This window comes from Monodon monoceros, unplaced genomic scaffold (genome assembly GCF_005190385.1).
Source record: "Monodon monoceros isolate NGI ecotype Baffin Bay Population unplaced genomic scaffold, NGI_Narwhal_1 Super_Scaffold_20, whole genome shotgun sequence".
Taxonomy (NCBI): domain Eukaryota; kingdom Metazoa; phylum Chordata; class Mammalia; order Artiodactyla; family Monodontidae; genus Monodon; species Monodon monoceros.
This window is the reverse complement of record NW_021703777.1, coordinates 115,236,231-115,263,061: the sequence shown is the minus strand read 5'-3', so window position 1 is coordinate 115,263,061 and position 26,831 is coordinate 115,236,231. Positions and strand designations below refer to the sequence as shown.

At 38.2% G+C, this 26,831-nt stretch overlaps 1 protein-coding gene across 4 annotated transcripts in view; it reads right to left on the bottom strand.

Annotated features, from left to right (window-relative positions):
- Positions 1-344: 344 nt before the first annotated feature.
- The window catches only part of SYNPO2 (synaptopodin 2), a 169,525-nt gene continuing 143,038 nt past the window's right edge, over positions 345-26,831 (bottom strand). For 2 of the 4 annotated variants that reach the window (XM_029235196.1, XM_029235197.1), the window contains exon 5: positions 345-1,590. In XM_029235196.1, the coding sequence (XP_029091029.1) occupies positions 1,051-1,590 (540 nt within the window). In that variant the 3' untranslated portion in view covers positions 345-1,050. Of the gene's footprint in view, positions 1,594-4,578; positions 4,979-26,831 lie in introns of those variants that run through there. The other 2 variants (XM_029235195.1, XM_029235198.1) reach the window with 2 other exon arrangements.

Below are 26,831 nucleotides of genomic sequence, written 5' to 3'. Positions count from 1 at the left end.
TTCTACAAATGAGAGAAACTCAGAATATCAGAGCTGTTAAGGATATAAGAGATTAAATAATCTGATATTCTCATTTGACAAATGAGAACGCCTGAACCCAGAATCTATTCCTGTCTCAGGCTACTGGCTTTAAGTAGATTAAAAATAAATCCTGTAGGGCTTCCCTGGTGGCGCGGTGGTTGGGAGTCCACCTGCCGATGCGGGGGACGCGGGTTCGTGCCCCGGTCCGGGAGGATCCCACATGCCGCGGAGCGGCTGGGCCCGTGAGCCATGGCCGCTGAGCCTGGGCGTCCAGAGCCCATGCTCCACAATGGGAGAGGCCACAACAGTGAGAGGCCTGCGTACCGCAAAAAAAAAAAAAAAAAAAAAACTAAATCCTGTACCTAAATCTTTCTATTCCCCACATATTACGCCATTTATCTCAAAAATCTGTCTGAAATGTATAATTGTCTTACTCTCAAATATTTATTTCTTTCTGAGAACATCTGTATTTCAATTCCAAAAACCAAATTTTATTAGATTTTAAAATATACTTCAGAGAAATGCTTAAAATACCACCAAGGAAATCCTTTTTATGTAATTATTACTCATTGTCATAGCCCCATTGAAAAATTCTCCAATGTTATATTCTTGCTGTTACTGCTAATGACAGTTAGCATACCATATTTCATTAATTCCATCCTAGACTAAGGCACATACAAGAAAATACTTAAATTTCATTTTAATTGAGAGAGTTTAGTTGCCTAGACTACTCCATATTAATGAAAAAAATGGAATTAAGATTATGAATTACATATAAGTGCCATCAGCACAGAAAATGAATTCTTCTTCAAAGAAATTCTCTATGCATCTGCAGAGAAGGAAGTGATTCACACTCACATGTGCATACACACACACACACACACACACACACACACACACACTCAGATAAATGACCTATGAGAAAAAGCCAAGATCAAAAGAGAATCTAAATCTGTTGGAAAAGTCAAAACCACTGCAAAGAAACATTAAAAAAAATTATAAGTGGCACACGATCAGTTCTTCTAATTTTCATGTTTGGCGTCTCCATCCCCTAGGGTGTGGGTTATAGTTGCAATTGGTTACTGAAACACAATAATCAGACCTGGTCTCCATGGACATTATTTCAGAATCATTTCTGGAAGGCTGCCTATAATATGCATATGGTACCTGTGAATCATGTTGGGAGTTGGTGGGCATACTATTATTGGGTAGGAATGCAACATTATACTCTTGCCTTCCAAATGAGCCCATATTGGCCTTCTGGGTTTGAGGGACATAGGACGGTCTTTCATTCCAATCCTCAGACAGCCCTGGAAGCACCTTCCTCCGAGCTGCTGAGACCACATTTGCCATAATGGATTCCTGAATGTTTCTGGGTCTGAAGGCATCATCCAGTAAACCAAAAGAAGACTTGGCTGCTGCTTCCCCAGGAGTTAGTCTCTTGTTTGCTTCCTCTAGCCCATCAGTTGGTTTGCTAGAGTAGTTATAAGCAGGCTGGTATACCCAAGGAGATGTTGTAGAGATGGTGGGTGGGACTGGTCTTCCAGGAAGAGAAAGAGAGCGTCCACTCTGCTAGAAATAATGAAAATGTTAATATATCTCATTCATGTTGGTTTATGCTGATTGACTGTTATTCCAGTGTATTCTCCACACCATTACTAAGCACTGTAAAAATCAAATCACCACAATGCTTAGTCCTAAAGCCAAGATAGGCTGCCTCTACCCGGTGTATTATTAGTGCTGGTCTGGGACTTGGCCCTCATTTAGAACCTCCTCCTTGCTCTCCTTTTCTAAACCCATAGCTCCAATTGCTACCATCTTTCTTAGTCATAACCACCATGGCAGGTGCCCTGTCATCACTGGGAGCCACCCTTACTTCTGTCTGCACTCTTCATATTCATATCTATATCCACAGCCCACCCTCATTCTAATCCTGTCTTCCTGATACCAGATAAACTTAACATACTGATAACTCTGGAAACAGACCATGAGCTACTGGGCTTTGTACTTTTCCCAAGTGACTTTTAATATGTTATATTGATCAACTGATTATAGCAAAAGCAAAGAAAAACTACTTAGAGGTATTCAGTGTTACTGGTCTGATGGAGTAGATTGCCTTTCTCCAGCCAAATTCTTTTTATACATTTGTGAAAATCACATCAATCTTTATTTCCTGAGTGTGGTGTATTGCCCATGTCTTGAAGGAAACATTTCAGCCACTGTGTCATTTGTGCTTTGGTTCCTTTTATGTGTATTACATTCCTTATTTCCTTGAGAGTGTGTGTCCTTGAAATATTCCCTTGTATATGCTAAATGTTCAGTTTGTCTAATATGCAGAAATATAAATTACTGAAAGCTCTTTTATTCTCTCTTTTTACCCATTCTGTATTTCCAGGGACCTTGAAGTCTGGTTATATACATTATATTCTCACACATTCCCATTTGCATGAGACCCTTAGACAAACTCTTGGCAAAAAGTATCAAAGGCGCACTTAAGAGAAATGAGTCAACTTGGACGTATCATAACATTGTGTTTCTTGAACAAAAAGCATTGCCATGCTTAAAAATGTGTTCAGATACTATAAATGGTTTCAACAGCTTTTCTTTCTTAATCAAGTTCTTAAATTTAAAATGAATAGCAACACCTGGATTTGGACAAAATGTCTCAGATTAAAATGTTTAGGTATTTCTGTTGTTGTTATTCCATTAGGCACACAAAGAAGGTGGGTGGTTCAATCTTGGTTTGCATATAAAGAGTAAGGGAGTCAATATAATGAATCTTGATTCTCTCTTTTCAGTCATTAAAACTTTAGTAATAATGGGGAAATTTCCTGGCAGTCCATTGGTTAGGACTCAGCACTTTCACTGCATGGGGCCCGGGTTCGATCCCTGGTGGGGGAACCAAGATCCCTCAAGGGACGCAGCCAAAAGAAAAAAAAAAACTTTAGTAATAATGGTTGACTTTTAGCAAAAACTTGTTTTCATTAATCTCCTTCTCTTAATCTAAATCCAGTAAGTCACTATTTAAGGACTTGGTTTCTATTCCACATTGTTAGTGCATTGTTTTCATTCATTTATTCATTTAACAAAAATTTTATTGAATACCTAATGTTTCTAGGCACTTCCCATGAGCTAAAGATACAAAGATGCTTCAGATAAAGTCCCTCTCCTCAGGAAGCATACAATCCAGTACAGTTTTTAGCTCTGCAATTGTGAGTTAGTCAATCAGAGGTCAATTTAGAGAAGAGACTCTTTACCTATCTTGACAGGACCAATAGCCAGTTTTGTACACTGTGAGAAGTATTAACATTCAGCATGATAAAGAGGAATTAGCTCTTCTCTCCCACAGTATGTGTCTGTCTCCCTTTTGTCCTTATCTCTGGAAGAAAGAGAACAACATTGGTCTATAGAGTCCCTGGGACACTTTTCACATTCCAATGATATCTGTTTTCCATCAGATACAGCACCTGCTTTAGTCTGGTCTTTAAAACAATAGAGACGTAAAGGATGGCAACAAAAAGACTCAGGTCTCCAGAGAAATATAGGAGAGGCTCCTGAATATACATACAGGTAACTAACATCACTGGCTAATAACTGGAAAAATAAATAATTATCAATATATTTGGAAGTATTAAGTACAATGTGAAGGCATACACCTCAGTGATAGGGCATGAAAAACACTGGATGAAAGAGAGAACTTTAGTTTCTGGTCTTTGTTCTACCCACTTAGTTGGGAAATCTTCAAAAGAATGGAATCTTAACAGAAATGTAAAAGTTCAAAACACTGTTGAATGATACTCTAAAAACAAAGACATCAGGGATTGTTTTTCAGCTAAGGCAAAAAACATTAATCAGTTGAATGTGGGGAGAAAGAGTAAAACTTTGAAGTATAATGTTGAAAGAGTAAGTCATAGTTTTCTGAAGAGAAATTTAAAATAGCATTGAAGCTTTTAAGAAAAGTCTCATGTAGAATAGACATATGCCAAATATAGCAGCAGTGCAGGTCGTAAAGGAAGAGTGCAATGACCTCAATGAACAAAATGACAATTGCTCTTCTATATACTCCTCAGACTGCCAAATGTGACTTCATGCTCCTTTAAATGCTAACAATAGAAGAAAATTACAAATTGTCTTAGGTTAGAGATGCAACTGTGGTATAAATAAATAGTTCTTTAGGTACATTTTTGTTTCTGTTCATGCCGAAAATATTTCAGGCCTCTAGTCTCTGCCTGCACCCAAACCCCTAATTCTAACGTATTTCCCCAAAGCAATTTTCACATCTTATTCTTTGGTGCTATTTCCTTCTGTCAATCTCTGTCCCAAGGCTCATGCTGTTCTCTGCTTGGCTGGCTAAATGAAGCCATGTGATCTATCCTGAGCCAGAAATGACCAAAGGGACCTGAAAATAACAGAAGTGTTTCTTCTGTTTTGGAGTTTAGATGTCTGATGGTAGAATCCTAGCCACACATGGGTTAGATTCTGTGTTGGAGTTTCTATCTTGGGTTGTATTATTATCAAAAGAATTTAGTTTTGATATGAGAGCACTTAACTGTAACCAGTATGTTAAATTGGTTATTTTTTTGTGTATTATTATGTATGATGTGTCATCAAAATGCTTATTTCTTTTTGTCTCCTACTACCATTCAAGTTTTTTTAATGAAAGAAATTTTTTCACTGCTGCTTGATGAAAACTTAGCAGGTCCTGTGACATTCTGCTTCCTTTTAGGACTAGTCCTATCATTACCTTAAGTCACCCAAACCACTTGATTTCAACATAGAATATTCCAGCCACTGGAATAACAAACTCCGATCTCCTCTTAGAGTTAAATCTCCTCTCCTTCCCCAACTGCGGCCCATTTCAGGAGGATCACCTTCCTTCAGGGAAGGCACTGTGGTTGGCTTCTTCATGCTTTCTTCCTCTTCCTCTCCTAGCTTGCGAGCCCTGACTTCCAGCCCCCTGGGGTTAGAATGACAGGATAGAGAAAAAAAGAGCAGAAAGAAATTTTTACTTGATTTGGTAACATCATATTCTGGCTTTTCACTCTCAGAGCCAGGGAGGCCCAGAGAAGAAAACTTTCAAGGGATATTTGAAGATTCTTATTCCTATCAGATAGCTCATCTGTAGTCCTCGGTTCATGCCAATTCATCTCAGTTCTAGGGGTTGACTTGTAACTCAATCTGCACCCCCTAGAAAGCTGTCTACCTACCGTTGTAGCTAGTAGGGTCTGTTTGCACCCTTGGAGAGGCCCCAAGACGACCCCATCCATCTCTTCCTTACTCCTGGACTGCTCTGGTCCATGGGGAATGCTCACATCATTTGCCTTTGGGAGTGCAGCAGCAGATTTCCTGGTTCTTTGCCAAAACAGTTTTTCACACCATCTCTCACCCTGTAGATATCCTGGGAGGGAGTCAGACTGACTGCAGCCCACCCACTCTGACCTCCCATCCATCTGCATGCTGACATCTTGGATCAAGTTCCCTAAGAAGCCACTTTGAAACTCTTTTCTCACAAGGCTGGAGGTGAGAGGGTAGGGCCCCCCAACTCCACCTACTCCAAACACACACTTGATCTGCAGCATTCCAGAATTCCTCCTCACAAAATCCTCTCTCCTTACCAGACTCTGACCCCCTTTAATAACCTGGACCTAAGGAGTTCAAGAATTGTGGAAGTGGTTTGCTATTCCGTGAACACACCGGGGCACTCATGTCTGCTATTTTCTTTGTAAAGTCTATGTTTTAATCTGGAATCTCACTTCAGTGTGCAGCATCTCTTATATTTGAGGGCCTTGGGGGAAATTTCCACTTTAATATTCTGTTATATAACATTATCATTTTCAGTAGAACATATAGTTCTTTCTCTTATTTTTCTTTTTAAAGTGAAATATAGGTTAAAAATAGAATGAAATGTGTTTTTTTCTACTAATTAATTTCAAGAAATTTATCTAATAACTTCAAATAGTCTTAAAAGTTGAAACCTTATACCGCACCCAGGCCTTGCCCTAGAGAAGGTGCCTCACTCATTTCCAGGGCATCTCAGGCAGTGCTTAAGCTCTAATCGTTCAGAACATCTTCCATATATTGAACCAAACTTTACCTCCCATAACTTTACCCCATTGATCCTGATAACATAAAGTACATCTACTTATACTCCTCTCCAGCCATTCCTTCACATATTCCAGGCTGCTTCCACTCTCTCGGAGCACCTTCACCTCCTCATGCTTTTCTTCACTTTTCCAACGAAGGGAAAATAACATCTATGGTGTTCACTCCCTCAGGTTTTCTGCATCCTTTTTCTGCCAGTTTGTTAGATAAAACTAATGCAGATATAATGTCTTGATCTCCTTAAGTAGATGTACTTCCAGAAACACAATCACCAAAAGCAAACCCATGAAGATATCATTCAAACTGACTGAGGGGCCATGTCATCTGGCAGGTGGCATAGTTAATATTGCACGTAGAACAACAGTCTCTGTGTATTTAGACCAGTGTGCCATTTAAGTGTTGAATCCATGAGAGTACATGTCAGTCTTTAGCTCGTCCAATAAAATGCATGCAGTAAAGGCTGCAAATATTCACACTGAACTCACGAATCACCTAGTGTTATGTATTCCCATCAAAAGGATAAACACAAAGGAAGCATTTTCCTGCTTCTGCCTTCAGCAATAGCCAACACTAGTAGATCACTTACTGTGTGCCCAGTGGCGGGTGCTAAATTGCTTTGCATGGAATATTTCATATATTCCTCATAACAACCCCATGAAGTAGGCACTTTTAAGATACCTATTTTCCAGATGAGGACAGTGACACTTAAAGAGAGTAAGTAACTTCCGTAAGGGTAGAAAGCTAAAAAGTGCTAGAGTGGGGGGAGTTGAACTCAGGCAGTCTCATATCAGGGTTCTTAATCAAATACATATGACACTGTACTTGGAACGCAATTGTTTTGAAAAAATATCTTTTCAAAAAAAGATTTGAATCCAAGCAAACTAAATGGAATGAGATGTTAGAAATTTTTGAAAGGGTCATTGAAATCTTAATTTTGGATTAATTGATACTGGCATCTTGCCATTTGTCACAAGCACAAGTAGGCACCAGTGAGTAGGGAATACATCACATGAGATGTACTCCCTCTCTCTTAAGATGAGACACCGGGCACCCTGCATTCAGGTCAGCTGAAAAGCTCAGAGGAGCGGGGGGCCTTTCTCCGCTTGACATGAACTATCTTTTATGTCAGTTAGATGTTGACTTATCCACATAGCTTGTTAATGAAGCAGCTTAGTGAGCTTCCTTGTTAAACTGTCCAGTAACCAATTTAGCTGCCAGGAAACACTTGACATTTAAAATAAGGAAAGGTCATCTGAGGTTTACCTAGGACAAAGAAGTGAATTCTAAAGCAATGCAAATAGCCCTAGAAGCCAAAGAAGTTTAATGTGATATACGTTTTGAAGTTCAAACTGTTTCATACCATAAACCTTATAAGCTAAAAAATTCTCTTGGCTGAAATCCTGCTTACACATACACAGTAGAGAATCTCCAGCTGACAAATGTTATTTCAACTCTTTCGACTCCTTTCTCTCTAAACACACATGATCAGTAAATATTCATCACAAACATATACTTTATCATAAGCAGATTCTAATAAAAGCCAACAGGAATAAATGGCATTTCTTTTGACTTATAAATCACTGATTAGAACTTCTACAAAGCAGAGGTCCATGAAAGGGCACATGAATAGAAGAAAGCACCAGGCATCTGCCAGTTTTCCATTTGCTCAGGTTAAAATATTTGGAGTGATTGTTGACTCCTCCCCATCTCTTACACTCCACACCTGAACTGTCAGCTTTAAAATACATCCAGCATCTGACTATTTCTTACCATCTCCATTGGTACCATCCTGGGCTAACCCACCATACTCTTTTGCCTGGATTATTGCTATAGTCTCCTAATTATTTTCCCCAGTTCACCCTTGCTCCTTTAGTCTAGCCTCAATACGGCAGCCATATTGAGAATCCTGTTGAAACCTAAGTCAGATTATGTCACTTAGTCCTCTGTTTAAAACTCTGTCATCGCTTCTCATTTCACAACAGGAAACAAAGTTCTTTCACTGACCCACAAGGCCCTACAAAATCTGCTGGTTTCACCCCTCCTTATACCTCTGATTTCATCTCCTCCTGTTCTCTCCCTACCACTTTGCTCCAGCTACGCTGGCCTCTTTGCTATCCTTTGAACAGATCAGGTACCCTCATGCCTCAGGACCTTTATATTCGCTGATCCTCTGCCTGGAACACAGTACTCCAGAAATTAGGGTGATCCTACTTCATTTCCTTCAGGCCTTACTCAGATATCTTATGATCACTATTTGGCTACTCTCAATCTCTCTCTCTCTTCCCCCCAACCCCAAGATTCCCTATCCCCCTTCCCTGCTTTATTTCTCCCCTTAGGCTTATGCCTATCTAACATAATAAATGTTTATTTAATTATTTGGTTTATCTGCTTCTCCCCACTAGAATTTAGCTCCATCTAAAGTAGGGGTTAAAAAAATAAATAAATAAATAAAAATAAAGTAGGGGTTGTTCCAATCCAACAATGGGCAGAAGACCTAAATAGGCATTTCTCCAAAGAAGACATACAGATGGCCAAGAAGCACATGAAAAGCTGCTCAACATCACTAATTATTAGAGAAATGCAAATCAAAACTACAATGAGGTATCACCTCACACCAGTTAGAATGGGCATCATCAGGAAATCTACAAACAACAAATGCTGGAGAGGGTGTGGAGAAAAGGGAACCCTCTTGCACTGTTGGTGGGAATGTACATTGATACAGCCACTATGGAGAACAGTATGGAGGTTCCTCAAAAAGCTAAAAATAGAATTACCATATGATCCAGCAATCCCACTACTGGGCATATACCCAGACAAAACCATAATTCAAAAAGACACATGCACCCCAATGTTCATTGCAGCACTATTTACAATAGCCAGGTCATGGAAGCAACCTAAATGCCCATCGACAGATGAATGGATAAAGAAGATGTGGTACATATATACAATGGAATATTACTCAGCCATATAGAGGAAAAAAATTGGGTCATTTGTAGAGATGTGGATGAATCTAGAGACTCATAGAGAGTGAAGTAGGTCAGAAAGAGAAAAACAAATATCGTATATTAATGCATATATGTGGAACCTAGAAAAATGGTACAGATGAACCGGTTTGCAGGGCAGAAATTGAGACAGATGTAGAGAACAAACGTATGGACACCAAGGATTAATTGGGAGATTGGGATTGACCTGTATACACTGATGTGTATAAAATTGATGACTAATAAGAACCTGCTGTATAAAAAAAATAAATAAAATTAAATTTAAAAAAATAAAGTAGGGGTTATTGTTTTATTCATTAAGACATCCCTTGACCTAGAATGGTGCCTGTCAAGTAGATGTTTAGTAAGTATTTGTGAAATGAATGAATAATAATTTCTTTATCAGACTGCCATAATCAGGAAATTCACTTATCTTCACCAAACTTTTTGGTCCTGTCCCAAGATGTAGCCCTTCTCACAGGTCATTTACATGTGATGAGGGACTCACACAAATAGACCCATCCCACCACCCCCAATACATGCACACCAATATGCACATCAAGACATGTTTGGCAAGACAGATAGGATTAATCAATGTTTATGAAAAATCAGATTTTCTAAACAGGTAAAAGATTGTAACATGCTTCAAATAAATGATTTGCATTTAGGTCAGTGGAAGTGTAAGGGTTTTAAACTGCTTTGATTCCCCAAATGAGAAAAGTCTTAGAAAAATGATTCATGAATCCTAAAGACAGCCCAAAATCTACTTGTAAGATTTAAAAATAAAGACCAAAGAAGAAAAAGATAATGGAAATTGGGATGGGTTAGAGCTGGAGAAGAGAGAGCTGAAAGCTAATTTACCACTTATCGTGAGATTGCAAGCAGGTGTGGGAAATGGCAGTTTCTACTATCTGATCTCTTGGGGCAATTCCAGCTCTAAAGAGTTTTCGATTACAATTTTTCTGACGATGGAAGCAGGTCAACATTGGACGGAAGTTCTCCATAGGGATATAGAATTCCATTACCTAGAGATCTTTAAGTATAGGACAAGTGCTCCCTTGATGTAATTTAGATACAATTAAGTAGTCAGGGGGATAGTAGAATTTTAAGGTCATTTTTGTTCTAGCCTCTTAATAAGACAGTCTCTATCACATATTCCCTGCCTTCTCAAGTGAACCTTAAATCTTCCTGGTGGAAGAAGTGGAGTTTGGGGAAATTCTGTTGTAGCTGTCTCTTATCTAAAAAATGGAAGTGTCCATTTTTTTAAACCGAAATCAGCAATATTATTCTGCTTACCAAGAATAGTGCAGATAACCAGGACTAATAAATTGTACTGTTGAATAGAAAAGTAGCCAAGTAACCATACATTGCTTAAATAGTTCCATGAATGCAATAAACATACTTAGACATCAAAATAAGAGATAATGTCTTGTAGCTAGAGCTTCTCATCTTGGCTTTGCCATTAACCATTTATCTTAATTCATCTTAGATTAACTATCAGATTAAATTTTTGGTTCTAAAACAATAAACTTTAAAAAATTTTTATTTTAGGTTTGAAGGCAATCCCTTTGTGAGAGAGGCTAAGAGTTATAACTGACAATAGAAGCCAGCATGTTATATTGGAAAGAATGTGAATTTGGACATCACACTGACCTGGGAGTCCTGCCTTTGCCTCTTTTTACCCATATGATTCAACCTCTCCCAGCCTTACTTTCCTTGGTTGTAAAACGGTAAGAATGCTGGCTACTGTTTCAAGATTATGGGTAGAGTAGAGATTGTGTTTATAAATCAAATGCCACGTAGCACAAAAGATTATTCTTGTTATTGTGAGAAGAGTCTGTGAGGCCTTAAAAGGTGTCAGAGACCTGGCAGAACCTTTTGTTCAAGAGGCAACTGCATAGGCAGGCTCCTGCCCTAGGATAAAAATAGGAGGGAACTGCCTTTGAAGTGGCATTAGCACTGCACGCCTCAGATATTGCTGTGCCAGCCACTGACTCCCTCCCACCAGAACGCTGGCAGCAGTGCTGGCCAGAAACATCGCCACTGACCTCATCTCTCTGCTAGCTCTGGGTGGGCCAAAGTATAGACTTCTTGATCTTTTTTAACCTTCTGTTATAGAAGAATAAAAATAACCACATTAATTTAAGGTCATGAAGACTGATGTTAGGCAGGAATCTACACTTATACTTCTGTGGTCCCTTTCATCTTAGAAGCAATGATAACAATAACTAAAGTGTACAGAATTTTTACTATGTACTAGTCTCAGTTTTAAGCATTTTGTCTATTAACTCATTTAATCCCCCCAACAATCCCCAATTTCTGCAAATATATAATCCCCAATTTCTGCAAATAAGGAAACTGAGGCATAGAAATTAGGTGATTTACCTGAAGTTACACAGCTCATTTTTGTAAAGGGAAATTGAAGAATTAAGGCCATAGATAATAAAATTTTATCTGAGTAATGTGTTTTAAGGCATTATATATGTTAGTGGAAAAAAATTACTACAACAGCAATTTCTACCCTCTCATTTTCCTCTATCCTCAGAAAAGAAGTATGTCACTCTCAAAATTATAATCTGTGAAAATACTCCTATTAATATAGACTGTATTATATTTAAGTAACTGGAATTGCCATTTTAATTTTTTATAATTCTTGGGGAAAAGCCTTAAGTGTATTTTTATAAAAGTCTAATTTGGTTTGAACATAAAAATAAAATCTTTTAAACACATTTCAAAATATTTTCTGAAAAGAAGTTTTCTCTCCTCAGAAGATTTAAACAGTAAAAGTTATATAGATTTCACACTATTGAAAAGAATAATAGCAAAAGTTCAGCTCTCATCAATTTCTATAGAGAATTTCACAATAAATAAAGGATGCTGATCCTGTATGAAATAAGTGAATTTTTGACCTTGTGGGAGGTTTTTGTAGAGAAAAATTATCAGTGCCTGGCATATAGAAAGCACTTCATAAAAGAGAGTCATGTGTATTAGTATAAAATTAATACTTATACTATATCCCTAATTAGAATTATATTTATGATAAATTATAAAACCCATTTAAGGGTTTCCCTGGTGGCGCAGTGGTTGGGAGCCCGCATGCCAATGCGGGGGACACGGGTTCGAGACCTGGTCCGGGAGGATCCCACATGCCGTGGAGCAACTGAGCCCGCAGGCCACAGCTGCTGGGCCCCGCGCACCTGGAGCCAGTGCTCTGCAGCAGGAGCGGCCACCGCAGTGAGAGGCCCGCACACCGCAGCGGGGAGCGGCCCCCACTCGCTGCAGCTGGAGGGGGCCCGTGCGCAGCAGCGGGCACCCAACGCAGCCAAAAATAAAATAAAATTAATTAATTTAAAAAAAACATTTAAAATGGTTTAACTATGTGAATATAGCTTTAGCTGTCCATAATATTCTAAACACCTTCTTTCCTGTAACAAATCCAGGCAACCATCTCCTCCCTCCCTCATTCACAAAAAGAAAAGTTACCATGAATGTGCATTTGTCCCTAGAAGGAAAGTAGGGATAAGAGATATTTTTTATAGCTTATGTGCCTGCTATTTGAAGTGGAGCTAATATCCCTTAAGCAAACTCATTTCCCAACTACAATGGCTTTCTCAGAGGAAAATTTTATCAGTTAAGGTATTAAGAACAATTCTTAAGATATGTGTGGGTGCTATAGAACAACCTTGCTCGGGCCCTCTGCATGATAACATTCTCCAAATTTCCTACTGGCAGCTTTTTAGGCAATCCTACTCTTACAATTCCTTATAACATTTTTAAAAAACGGGAAATCCAAGCTGGTTAATGGTAGTGACAGACACATCAACAACTACACAATATGTGACATTATTTCATAAGGATGCAGAGGATACAGCATGAAGAAAACAACTTACTTGATCTTTGTAACTGTTCTTCTATCCATTACATTTTTAAGCTTATTAAATAGATCCTTTGATTCATATCCTGGGCCTTGGGGAAAATGTTTAACCTACTGTTCTTGGAAAATTTAAGATTTTTTTTCAATATTTATACTGTGTTAGTTTCTGTTTTACAATAAAGTGAATCAGCCATATGCATACATATGTCCCCATATCCCCTGCCTCTTTAGCCTCCCTCCCATCCTCCCTATCCCACCCCTCTAGGTCATTGCAGAGCACCGAGCTGATCTCCCTGTGCTATGCTGCTGCTTCCCACTAGCTATCTACTTTACATGTGGTAGTGTATATATGTTGATGCTACTCTCAACTCGCCCCAGCTTCCCCCTCCCACCCCATGTCTTCAAGTCCATTCTCTATGTCTACATCTTTATTCCTGCCAGAGAGAAAAACAAATACCATACGCTAACACATATATAGGAATCTAAAAAAAAAAAAAATGGTACAGAAGTTTAAGATTTAGTGCCAAATCATATTTACATTTCCTTTGTCAAAAACATGGCTCCAGAGTGATGTTTAAAATTAGGAATAAAAAAAATATAACTCTTCATCTGGGAAATCACCAACTTGTTTCCTTAAGTGCAGAGTAGATAAAAATTTTGCTTAATTGCCTTACCATATCTCTCTGGAACAAATGGTACATTTTATTTAATGATAGCTTTCTTGTTTGAGGGAATTTACACAATAATTTCATATATGTCAGTTCATTTTAGAGACACAAGAACGCCATAAAGTAAGTGGGAGTTTCAAGTGAATGATGGTTTTTCAAATGAAGAGATAAAAGACCACTAAGGGGGGCTTCCCTGGTGACGCAGTGGTTAAGAATCCTGCCAATTCAGGGGACAAGTGTTCAAGCCCTAGTCCAGGAAGATCCCACATTCCATGGAGCAACTAAGCCCGTGCGCCACAACTACTGATCCTGCACTCTAGACCCCACGAGCCACAACTACTGAGTCTGCGCATCACAACTACTGAAGCCCACGTGCCCTAGAGCACGTGCTCTGCAACAGGAGAAGCCACCGCAATGAGAAGCCCGCGCACCGCAGCAGAGTGGCCCCCGCTCGCCGCAACTAGAGAAAGCCCATGCACAGCAACGAAGACCCAAAACTATCCAAAAATAAACAACTAAAAAAAAAGACCACTAAGGGGTAAAATAGATTAAAGCAGAGTGTACAGTGATAGTCCTGATGGTGTGCTTTTCAAATGCAAATGCGAAATACAGAAACATCTTTTATCAGAAGTGCCCCAGGTACATTTCTTCAAAATTAGGAAGCATTTACTTTACTTGAAGATACTAATCCCAGGTATAAATGTAGTTCCATTAATGGTTCAAGGGGATGTCTCATAAGGTATTAGGATGCTTGTCTACTTATCAAACTTTCAAAATTAGAGAGCAAATTTTTTTTTTTTTTGCTGTACGCGGGCCTCTCACTGTTGTGGCCTCTCCCGTTGCGGAGCACAGGCTCCGGACGCGCAGGCTCAGCGGCCATGGCTCACGGGCCTAGCCGCTCCGCTGCATGTGGGGTCTTCCCGGACCGGTGCACGAACCCATGTCCCCTGCATCGGCAGGTGAACTCTCAACCACTGCGCCACCAGGGAACCCCTAGAGAGCAAATATTTAATTTTGCCCTTGACATTAGTTATTACAGCTTTTCCTATTGGCATAGTTTTCTTAATGCACTTATAAAATGGCAGTATGTAATTATCTAGACATAATATTGCATATTAATACTACAGCAAATTTTTCTATGTGGGCCACTCATTTATTCAAAAGATCTCATTCCTTATTATTTCCCTGACCACTCCTCATTACCAAGTTTACCTTCATTTTGATATGATGTTAGGTAGCTATTGACTATCCACTTGCTAAACAATTGTTTCACTTTCAGTATTGATTCATACAAATGCATAGACGAATTAACAAAAGCCTTATGAACTAACTAACACTTCATCAACCCTCTAAGCCACTTTGGTTGTATAGTCTTAGCCTAATATGAAAGGTAAATTCTTCTGGAGGTATTAACATGTTTAGGCCATCATAAATATACATTTGAGATTGAGAGAAGAGAAGAGATCCTTCAGTAAGATGTATGTTTGAAGTTCTTAAGCAACTATCCATTAAAGAAAAGAAAAATGCTGGGGAAGGGATGGAAAAACAATGTCCAGAGCTTATCTGTTTGTAAAAAGATTCCTTACTTATACCAGTCAAAAAGTTCCTCTCAAATCTGTTTTGATCTGTTTTGTAAATATTATGAGACACTTTCTGATAGTGGTATTCAGATTTTCCAGTTGATGGTTGTTTTCCCATTCCATTCTTGTCCTTAATCTTGCATCTCTCAATATTGGTAAATCTAATGAGGATAAGTCCTTTTTAAAATATAATTAATAGGTCAGCGATGATTGACTACCTGGAATCACATATGCTAGTGACCTAGGCTAGAGCTTTTGTGTGTTTTAGCTGGGAGGAAATTTATCTCCCAATTCCTTCATTTAAAGAGCCTGAAGGAGGTGTGGGTAGGGGGAGCAACTCTTACAATTTCTCACTGTGGGTCAGATAGTCCCAGATGAAATCCAACTCTGATGTTACAACTAGTTGTCTAGACCAGTACATTTTTTGCAAAAAAAATGAAGTCTAGATGAGACAAAATGAAGTCTGACAATGCAATGCATCCCCATGATACACTGATAATTAAACATCTATGCACCATTCACAAAACAGGATTTTCACTTTGCCCGTGGTTGACAGTGGTAGGTAGAATATCACAGAAGTTTGGAAAAAAAAAAAAGAAGACAACAAAACAGAGGTTGAATAGTGAAAACAAAGAAGGTAAATACTAAATGGTTCTTTGTAAAAAATTGCTTTTTGTATGAATGCATGATATGTTTGACGTAATTTCATAAAATGGAACATGTGCATTTTAAGAGCAAAGGATGGAGATCTAGTGATTCAGGTGAAATGATAAGCAAAGAATAGCAGAAGTTCTGCTTTACAGAATTGCAAGCCCTTTTCTTACTTTACTCCAGTGTGCCCAATGGCTGCCCTAGGACTAGAGGTGTCTCTGAGTTTCAGAATGCTCTCCATTCTCAGGAAGTATCTGCGGGTGTCGAGAATAGACAGGAGGAATTATAGTCACACTTTACAGACACTGGAACCAAAGCAAATCTTCTGGTCAGGGCTTCAAGGAAAGAAAAATTATTCTCTAACCTCCTAAGCTCTGATTTTTGTCTCATTAGAAAAATGATGTCTTTAAGATTTTTTCTTCAAATATTCTGGAATTAAAGTGGTAAGGAACAAACAAATTTTGTCTTGTCGGGTTTTAAACTGACCTTGGTTTTTAAAAAGCATTGAACTGCATCAAAATTCTCACAACACTTAAAACCCAAATGTTTTTAAGGAGCTATTTATATAGAGAATTATAAAATCTTAGAGATGGAAGGCATTTTAGAGATCCTGCAATCAAGCTTCCATGAGGTATAGGAGTTCCTTTTATAACACCCCTGATAGGCATTGCAATGGAAAAATCACAGGCTATGAAAACAGATAGACTTGGATTCAGCTGGTGAGTCTGCCACCTTACTGACTGGGTGACTTTGGGCAATTTTCTTAAGCTCTCTGAGCTTCAGTTTCCTTATCAATTAAAAAAAAAAAAAATGAGGATAATTTCCACCAAATAAGGTCGTTGTGAAAATTAAATACATGGATTAAGACCCTTAACACATTTTATATGTCTAACACATATGTTAGTTAGTTCCTTCTCCATTCCTTCCCCACAAGTTTTTGAAGTTTTCTTAAGTTAAACTGAAATTTACTGTCTTGTAACTTCCATTCACTAGTCCTGTTTTTCTTTTTCACAATGGAGACCTTTACTCTCTCATCCATACCAAAGTTCCTCAAATATCCAGCTCTCCTACCTCCTTTTTAGTCTTTTCTCCTCCCACTGGTAAATGTACAAGCATATATCTCATATTACAGAACTTCCAGACACATCACCATCCTTTTTGTTTTAGAAATAAACTTTAGTGCGTCAAAGGCCTGAAAACAATACTCCTGTTAGGATCAAAGCTGCTACTCAGTGGGCCTTACCTGTCCCTTTGTTCTGTTCACTCTTCTAATGTTTAAGCAGCCTCTTGACTGACTTTGCATTTTGTCAGTCCAGCACACAATCTGATTGTCTTAATGTTAAGGTTAAACAAAAATATTGGGATCTTTCCCTGTGATCCATAAAGCACACGAACTTCTTTTTAGTTTTGAAGATTTTACAATCATACTTGTTTCCATTTTAAAAAGCTAATTAGCATTCAAAGTGCTTCAAAATTCTCCTTTAGTCTAGATCCCAAAATAAGAATGTTTTGATTACTGCCAGAGAGATTTCAGTTATTAGTAAGAACATTTTTGATTGGAGATAAGAGACTCTACTGCCCTACGGCCAAGGGAAGTCATACAATCCCTTTGCCCAGAGATAAGAAAAATCAGCCAGGGAACTTTGTACAGTCGCTTCTCTAGATGATAAAATTGTATCATTCTATTCCTAGAAATATTTATTCTCAGACTTGATTAGAAGCAGGGGGTCAGATAAAATCACATCTCAAGGCCCTCTTTATTCTTCTATTTAAAAAACAAATTTAAAAGACTGTTCAAAGCAAATTATTTGCAACACACTTTAGAATGGTTGCCTGTGAAGCACTCTCTGAGCGGGAAGAGAGTTTGCTGCCACCTCCTGGGCTTTTAGAATAAAGCTGTCAAGATCAGCACTTCAGGGCCTGTTCCCTTCAGACAAGGCATCAAGAGCATTTGAAAGCAGGTGCCGTTTACAAGTCTGGCTGTCCCGGACTGAATGAACTAGAAAACTATTGATGGGTTTTAAAGAATAAAGTTGATTTCAGTGTTTTGTGTGTCAGAAAACTGGTTTTCAAAGTGAGGTTCACAGCCCATTACCATCAGAATCACCTGGGGTATATGTTACAAAAACAAATTCCTGGGCCCCATCCAGGGGCTACTAGAATCATAATTTCCCTGGGGCGAGGGGAATCTTAATTTTTCCCTGGGAACAAAAGTTGGAAAACTGCATATTAGAATACTGTGAAGCCAAAAAAATAATAATAATACTGTGAAGGCAATAGTTTGCTCACACTAAAACACTGTATATAAAGAAAATAGTTGGTGAACTGAAGTGAAAAACTAAAATTAAAAGTTCTAAGAGATATATTTTGTTTTGCTCTTAATTTCAGTAATACCACCTGAAATGAATTGTGACATTTTGCTGGACATTTCATAATGTAGAATTCAAAATCTATTTAGCCCATATTGAGTTTATATGAAGGATTATAAGTGGCACCATCTGATAAGCATCAACAAGTAGTCCAGTGGGCCAGACCATCAATAAATTCTGAGTGTGATTAAAACAAGAAAGAAACTTCCAACTGTGAAAGGGTTGGTATGATACTTTAAATTATCATTTTATTTATATCAGTCCAGCCAATTCCTTAGTGATTTTTAGCTCTAGAGGATGGTTTTGTGAATACTTCTTTATCAAACTGAGATATGCTAGCAGAAAAAAGAACTAATGCCATGTAAGAAAGAAACCTAGTTGTTTTTTACTTTTTAAGAAAAAGTGTAATTAAACTCCACAAAAGGAAAACTTAACTAAGTCAATTTAACTGTATTTGAAACTAAAGCAATTTTAGATTCAGATGAAGTTTTCAGAATCTCATCTTGTTGTGATTTTTCTCTCTTCAAGATCGTCCTAACTTCTGCTTCTGACTCAGAAGAATTCTAGAAGTACCAGAAAACCCACATAAATTCCCTGTGTTTGAAAGGCAGCTGGAATTTTAAGTTCCTCCCTACATCAGTCATTCAGCTTCTGAGAATTGTTTTTCATCACTTGCGCTGTGAGCTGGGAGTTTGCCCTGTTCAGACCGAGGTTTCACTCTTTCTGGTTTCGGAAACTGATCACGCTTCTCAGGCAAGGGGGTCAATTACTCTAAAAAGACCAGGTTGCTGACCCTTCATCCTGGGACAGTGTTGAGGAGGAGGGATAAGAACAGCTGCCTGCTGCATCGTCAGAGGCCAGCCAGGTTCTCTCAGAGCCCCAACTGTTGCAGGCCTGAATTGGGGTAGCTTCGGGGATTGGGTTGCCAACTGTTCCACTTTCTGTGTGATAGGCCTAGTTAAGCTTCAACTATCCTACTAGAACCTTGCTCAGGGTACCAGCTATTCTATTTTGAGAATATATTTCATTTACAAGCATTTCCCCTAAGAATTCTCTCTATATTGCTAAATACACCACACTTATTTTCTTTAATATTGGTACTTTGAATTTATCACAGTGAGTCTCAAAGCTGATATTAAGTTTCTTTTTTAAAAAATACTGTACCAGTCTTTTTGAATCCTGGTCTCATCTTTGTATACCACTACAACAATGCTAGTACAATAGATGATGACAAAAGAGAAAAAAATTGACCAATAGGCTGAATACAGAGGAATATAGAAAAATAAAACTTCAGTAAAAAGAAAACAGTAGAGAAGAAACAAAGATGTCTCAGTAAAAGACTCCTGGGGATATATTATTCTTCATGTCAATATGAGATTTACACAGACACTGCTGCTGCTTTTTCTATTTTAGTTCTCTTAGATCCCTTAAACTGGGATTCATATTAACAGAGAAAACAAAAGAACTTTTTTAATCATTGTGTGTGTTTCCCTCCTTGGTAGTTTATGAAATAGTAGCTATTGTTTATTGAGTGCCCTTTATAAGAATATTAAGAGCTAACATATGTTGAATGCTTTCTATGCACCAGGCACTGTTTTATACCCATCGCACATATTGGTTTGTTTAATCTTCACAAATCGTGAGGTACACCTATTATTTTCTCCATTACATAGCAGAGCGTACTGAGACACAGAGAAGCTGAATCGTTTGCCTAATGTCTCCCAACAAGCAAGAGGCAGCCTGGGATTCAGCTGCAGGCATTTTGGCCCAAGTCCACACGCTTACCCACTACAAAATGTTGTCTCTGTGTACTTGGTGTTTATGTGCATTATCTCATGTAATCATAGGTGAATTTCATTTAAAAAAAGGTTACCTTATGCTTCCCCTAAATCAAAATCATTGCTTTAATTTATTTATTTTTTAATTTAAATATTTGCAGGAACATTTTTCTGCATTATTGTTACTAAAATTTGAGGGATTTCTCATCACTATTCTTTTTTTCCTTAATTTACCTGGTGTAAATTAGCACAGCTATAGTAATATATGATGGCTTGAAGTGGGTGTTTGAGGAATTTAGTCAAACACATCATGGGTATTCACTCAATGGAACTAGCAAAATGTTAGACTTCCCCCTACCATTTGAGTTAGAAGCAAATAGGCTGGTAGAAATAAAAACGACACCTTTCTCCCTCCCCTTGTACCTGTTCACAAGTGTCTATCATTTGGGGCTACCAAACTCTAAGAAGTTTTTTCAACATTTCTTTCTTTGATTTGGAAGGTATAAAGTAACTTTTGAGTTATTCCTGAGACAGGTATAGCTTATCACCTCTGATGGGCAATTCCTTTCATATGTGACCTTTGTCTTGTGATCAAGTGAGGTAATGTAGCCTTGTGATTAGAGAATAGCTCTGGAGTCTGACTGTTGGGTCTTGAGTCTTAGCCCCATCACTTTAGACAAGTTTCTTAACTTTTCTTTACTGTATTTTCTCATCTGTAAAGTAGAATGATAATAGTACCTTCTTCATACACTAGTCATTTTGTGATGACTAAAAAAGTTAAAATTTGTTAAGTCTTTAGAATGGCACCTAGCATATAGTAAGTCCTCGTAATTATCACTGTATTAGTGGATCTATGATTTTAAATTAAGGCAGTAAAGCTCTGCAAATATAATGAGGGTTTTTTACAATTAACTCAGAAGTTCACATCTTCTCTCCTTGAAGTTAGTGACGAGAATGTTCATACCCACATTTAGAATCCATTACAGTAGTTCTTTAGGAGATGTTTCCAAAATGACAATGAGACATAGTTTAAAGCAAACAGAACAAAACAAAAAACTACTGGAAAAAACATAAGGTATAAAAATGTCCTCTCTGGGAACTTTTCAACAGAAATACCTGTCGAGAAACCTTCCATTGAGGACATTGCAGCAGGAAGGGTTTGCTGCCTCATCCATATCCAGGATGAATGCTAGCTCAGCCAGGAGACACTTCATGGAACTCTAAGATTCCAGTGACGACTACTTTTTTGATATATTTTGAAACACTGAAAACTGTGATTCTCTCAGCATTATTCTGTGTAGACTTATTCCTGTTGAAATGTCTCAAGTTATTATTGGTTTAGTAGCAAACCAAGCTGGGTGCTGATTCACTATGATAAGCAAGTTCCCTGAATTACTTTTAGTGGGAAAGGCATGAAGCCAAGGGGAGTACTTTCTTTTATGTAGAACCTTTGATTTTGCTTTATTTTTTTTAATGACATTCCTCACCGCCCCCAGCCCATGAATATCACCTTTTCACCCTGATATAAGTGAAAGAATTTTGGGAACTCATACAAAATCACTGTCAAATCCATCATTTCTACTTATAAAACAGATGCTTAATTTTCAGAGACTGGTTTTCACTTCCAACATATTATCATAGCATCTGATTTTATGAGCAATCTTATGATAGTAGGGTCCTTTCTAATGTCTCTCAAGTGGTCAAAGCCATCCATTAAGCATATGTAGAGTAGGCTCTTGGTGCATGGTTTGCTGAACACATAATTAACAGGTCTCAGAGAGTGGGATTCTGGGGTCTAATGAGACTGTGGAAATCTTGTGGTACTGAAGGGAGAGCCTGGACTTTGATGTCAGATAAGTATGTAAGTCCAACCCTAGTCTACTACTTTATAAGCTTAGTGATTGCCGGACAAGTTGGTTAGCCTCTCTGGGCTTCAGATACCTCATCTACAAAATGGAAATAATAATAATACCTTCATGTTCAGGGTAATTCTGAGGAGTAAATGAGATCACAGTGTAATTGGTTAAGGGTGTAGGTCCAGACCAAATCCAGGGTCCACTACTTAACGCTATGTGATCTTGGGCAAGATATTCAGCCTCTTTGTGCCTCAGAATCCCATCTATAATCTATACACTGAGGATTATGATGGTACCTATCTCATAAGGACTACTGATTTAAAAAGATAATCTATGGTGGTTGCCAGAGGGGTGGAGGTGTGGGTGGGCAAAATGGGTGAAGGTGGTTAAAGGTACAAACTTGAGGTTATCAGAAATAAGTTCTGGGGATGTAATGTACAGCATGGTGACTATAGTTAACAATACTGTATTGTATATTTGAAAGTTGCTAAGAGAGTAGATTTTAAAAGTTCTTCTCACAAGAAAAAGAAATTTGTAACTATGTGTGATGTTAATTAGATCTATTGTGATGATCAATTTGCAGTATATACTAGTATCAAATCATTATTGTACACCTGAAACTAATGTGATGTTATATGTCAATTATATATCCATTTAAAAAAAAAAAGAATCTATGAAGATACTTGGCACAATTCAGGGCCCAGAGTTTGTGCTCAGTTAGTGTTAGTTATTGTTATAATTTATGTAAAGTATTAACATTGTTCCTGGCTTTTAGTAGAAACTTAATACATCAACCCCCCCCACCCTACCTTCTGTCTTTTCCTTAGACCTCATGAGCTTGTTTAAATGGCTGCCACAGCTTCCATCCCCACCCATGTCATCCTAACTGAGACGGTAATCTCGACTCAGGGCCTTTGGGTGGTCTTGAAAACAGATCATTCCACTAAATAAAGATACCAAAGAGCCTCCCTGACTTCTAAAATGTCTCCTGAAGAACAAAAAAAAACACTTTTGCTTTTTGATATTTACTTGCAAGAAGAAAAATTTTCTCAGTTTATACCTAAAATGTGCATTTCTTTTCAACTTAGAGCTAATTGCAAGTCTATGTTTGTTTGCTTGTTTTCCATGAACAACCATTAATAATTATCAAGGAGCTCAAGAAGTAGGGGCTGTGAAAGCAGGATTCCTCCATGGTATATTGGAATGTTATTATTTTAAATACTATTATTATTATCAGGTAGAGGAAGAAGGGTAGGCTGGAAAGTAGGTCCTTGTGATTATTTTTATTAGGACCCTGAATGTATATCTTACCAGTCATAACACACACGTAATTTAGATAAATGTGTCAAGAATGAGGTATAAACAGAGATACACATGAGGAACTTTACATTTAGAACCAAAAAATGAAAATTTAAGAAATTCTGTGTATCAATAACAAACAATTATTTAAACTATAGGACCCTGTAGAAGTCTAACTTTTTTTTGTACTTGAGAAATACTTTATTAGCTGGCAAAGCTCTGGTAAAATCAGGAATCTGACAGGATTTGATATTTTAAAATTAAATTTCTCTTCACTCCATTGCTTCTGAGTAGTAAGGTCTATGATTTCCAAGTGCCAAATGGTAATTTAGTGTACAAATATACATACCATAGAAACATTAAATTTTTTTTTTTTAATTTAAGAAATTGGCTGTACCTGATAACATCAAGGAAAGAATAGTCTGATTTGGGGGCTTCTGGTTTTTATTGGTCTGATGCACCACAGGATGGCCTGTAATTTTTTTCCTTTTTTTAAACTCAGACTGGCCTCTTTTAGCAATTTTGCCTGGTGTTTGGGTCCTGTGGGAATTTACTAGCTTGCTTTATGGCCTTTGGCCAGTCCTGGTGGGAAGTCTAGAGAAGAATTCATTTCTGCTTTTTCCCAGAATACTTGTTGACAAACTCAGCGGCACTGAAGTGTTACACGAGTCTTTGTGTCCCCCAGAGTCCAGTGATAAGGGGACATGAGACCAGCAAGGGTCAGTGCTTCTGGGAATATAATGTTGGCTCTTAGAATTTACATATTTTTCTCATGAACTTTTAACAATTTTTAAAACAAACTCAACAACTGTGATTTTAGGAGGGAATGAGAACACAGCCCACTGCTTCCCTCTGGAAGCATTTTAAGCGTTTAGCTTTTCAGAAAACAATCGCCTCTTTTTGATGACCATGACTTCAAATACCCTTCCTGCCAGGCCAGTGATGACTCATAAAATAGCAATGGATTTCAGGAATTCACTCTTTGAATTTGGGTGCTTGCAGGTTCTCGAATTTGTAACTGGATGAAATGATACACAGCGAGGGACTTCTGTTTGAAAGATTAAATCCAAACTCAGACACTAACAGCCATGTGTCTTGTGCTCTCAAGAAACGTCTGTGAAAGTGCTGCATTCTGAGTGTTTGATATGCCTGTCAGCAGCAAAGAGCCTTCAAAATTTTTTAAGCTAGTAACTGTAAACAAAACAATGGCCCCACATCACTTAGTCCACTCCCTTTAAATGCAGATCATTTGTTCTTGACATCTCAGATGCGACTCTTGTGGCCAGGCTAGAATTCAACTGTGTGATAATACTCAGTTGCCCTATGAAACCCACTTTTTGAAAGGGGTCAGCACTATCTAGAAGAGTTAAAGAATCCTGGCTTACTCTCAAGAACTACTGTAACTCAGTCAGTTTTCCTGTGGTTAAAATGAGTTGCTTCTTGTGAAGATTAAATGAGGTACATGTAATCATTAACAATCATGCTAGATATATTTTGAAGTACAAAATTTTACATGTTCCAGAATGACAGCCCCAATGTGTCTTATAAAACATATTCCTAAAAATGTATGCTTTATACTATCAATGAATAGTCAAAATGCAGAACAGTGTGATTTTCCTCTCTCAAAGCAGAATGTGTTTATTATTGAAATATTAGAAATAAGACTGTAACTGTTCTAAGATCAAAGTGGCAGTGCTCAGATTCTCAATCTTACCAGTTCTGTGATTCAATCTGCCCTCCTATAAGACTGAGAGGAATATGTATACTTACATTTACATAGCACCTTTCTTCCTAGTATATCTAGTGTTGCTCACATTCACTATGGCACAACATTCCAGGAAGAGAGGTTTGAAACATCACTAAGGGGACACTGGTGGAAAGAAATTTGCATAAGGTCCTGCAGTAAGTGAGTGACTGTGATTACATTTTATTTTATATACCAATGCCTGTTAACCATGCAGTGGATTCCTTAGGATAATGTATATAAGGCACCTATCATAACACAAGCACTCAGTAAATGATCATTGCTATTGTGTTGACGATGACAACTGGACTTCATGGGTGGGGTGCTGTACCTAGAAATTAAGCTAACAAAGGACAAAGATAAAGGCAAGGTCCTAAACTAAACAAAAACTGCCTCCCCATACCCTCAAACTAGCCAAGCAACCAATCCGAATATCTGCCACCACAACAAAGCCAACACCCCGAATTCAAAGGGTGCCCAGTGGGAGGGAAGCTGAGGTCATGAGTCCTAAGTCTCCCACCTGCTGCACTGACATCATTTCCAGAACTCCAACCTGAAAGGTGGTACACCCAGCTTATTCTGCTTGCAAGCTCCCACGGGACTACCCGGCTGGGGAGAAGAGGCAAATAAATCCCTGCTTCTCCAGGGAGCTAGCTCAGTCCTTCTCCCTCCCAGCCCCCATCTCTCAGGGTGAGGTTAGACTCTGCTGTGGATACAATTTTGGAGGATTCCCATGCCTTTTCCACCATTTGGGACTGTATGGTTCCAGATGAGATCTGTGCTACCAGCTCCCAGTCGAAGCTGTGGATGCTTTTAGTGCATGCCTGACATGCTTCTTAGAAGCTTTTTGGGAACCCCATGACGTCTCAGTCATGTTAGTTGTGTCTTTAGTCATCAACTCCAAACAGTGGCTCTGATAAGATGGCCACCTGTCCAACAGGAAATGGACCCCAAACACTTCTCATTCCTATACCACAAACCACTGGACAACTGTAAATACTTGTGGGTCATTACCATTCTAGGCTACTGTTGAACCAGTGATCTCAAATTGACTACTTTGTGTTCCATTTTCTTCCCTCTAATTCATGCCGTTCTTTAAATGCTATGTTAAGAATGCAAAGTTACAAAAATGATCTCCTTTCCTGCTTCACCTTAAGATGCCTTTTTTGGTTGTTCTATTAGAAAAGAATGCAAAACGCACAGCATTCAACAGACTTCCTTTGCAAAGAACAAGTAATACAAACAATAGCCTTATATAATGGATAGATTGCTTTTTCCTTTATCCTGTATGAATCTTCCTAATTGATTTCCCAAAAAGGCAAATAAGAGGCCAAGCTACATCCTGTGGTTCTAACCTCTACATAAATTGCCACCAAAAGCAATGGAAGATTTTGCAGAGAAAAAGCAGAAGAATAAGCCCCATTGTTCTGTAGCTGACTTAATTCTCCTCTGTGTTATGTCATACAAATACCTACAGCTTGCAGTTTTACAATGTACAGAGAAATGGAAATGTTCACAGAAAAGAAATTCAGATGTTTGGGAAGCAATATAAGAGAAATATCAGAGAAATGACTTAGGTCAGAACAGCTCATACAGGGAAGTATTTTTTTTTTAATACATTGAACAGATTAAAGAAGAAAGTAATATTTTAATAGGGTAGTGAAAATATAGCAGATTGACAGTGACAGCAGAAAAAGAACAGGAATACAGATATTTTCAGAGGATTAAAATGGTACCATGTACCCTCACACCAGGCAAGCTTTTATGAGAGGTCTCTAGACATATCTCTTGTATCAAGTAGATGGTTTTCCTTGGAGCTGTCAAAAATGCTTTGTGGGGCTTCCCTGGTGGCGCAGTGGCTGAGAGTCCGCCTGCCGATGCAGGGGACATGGGTTCGTGCCCCGGTCC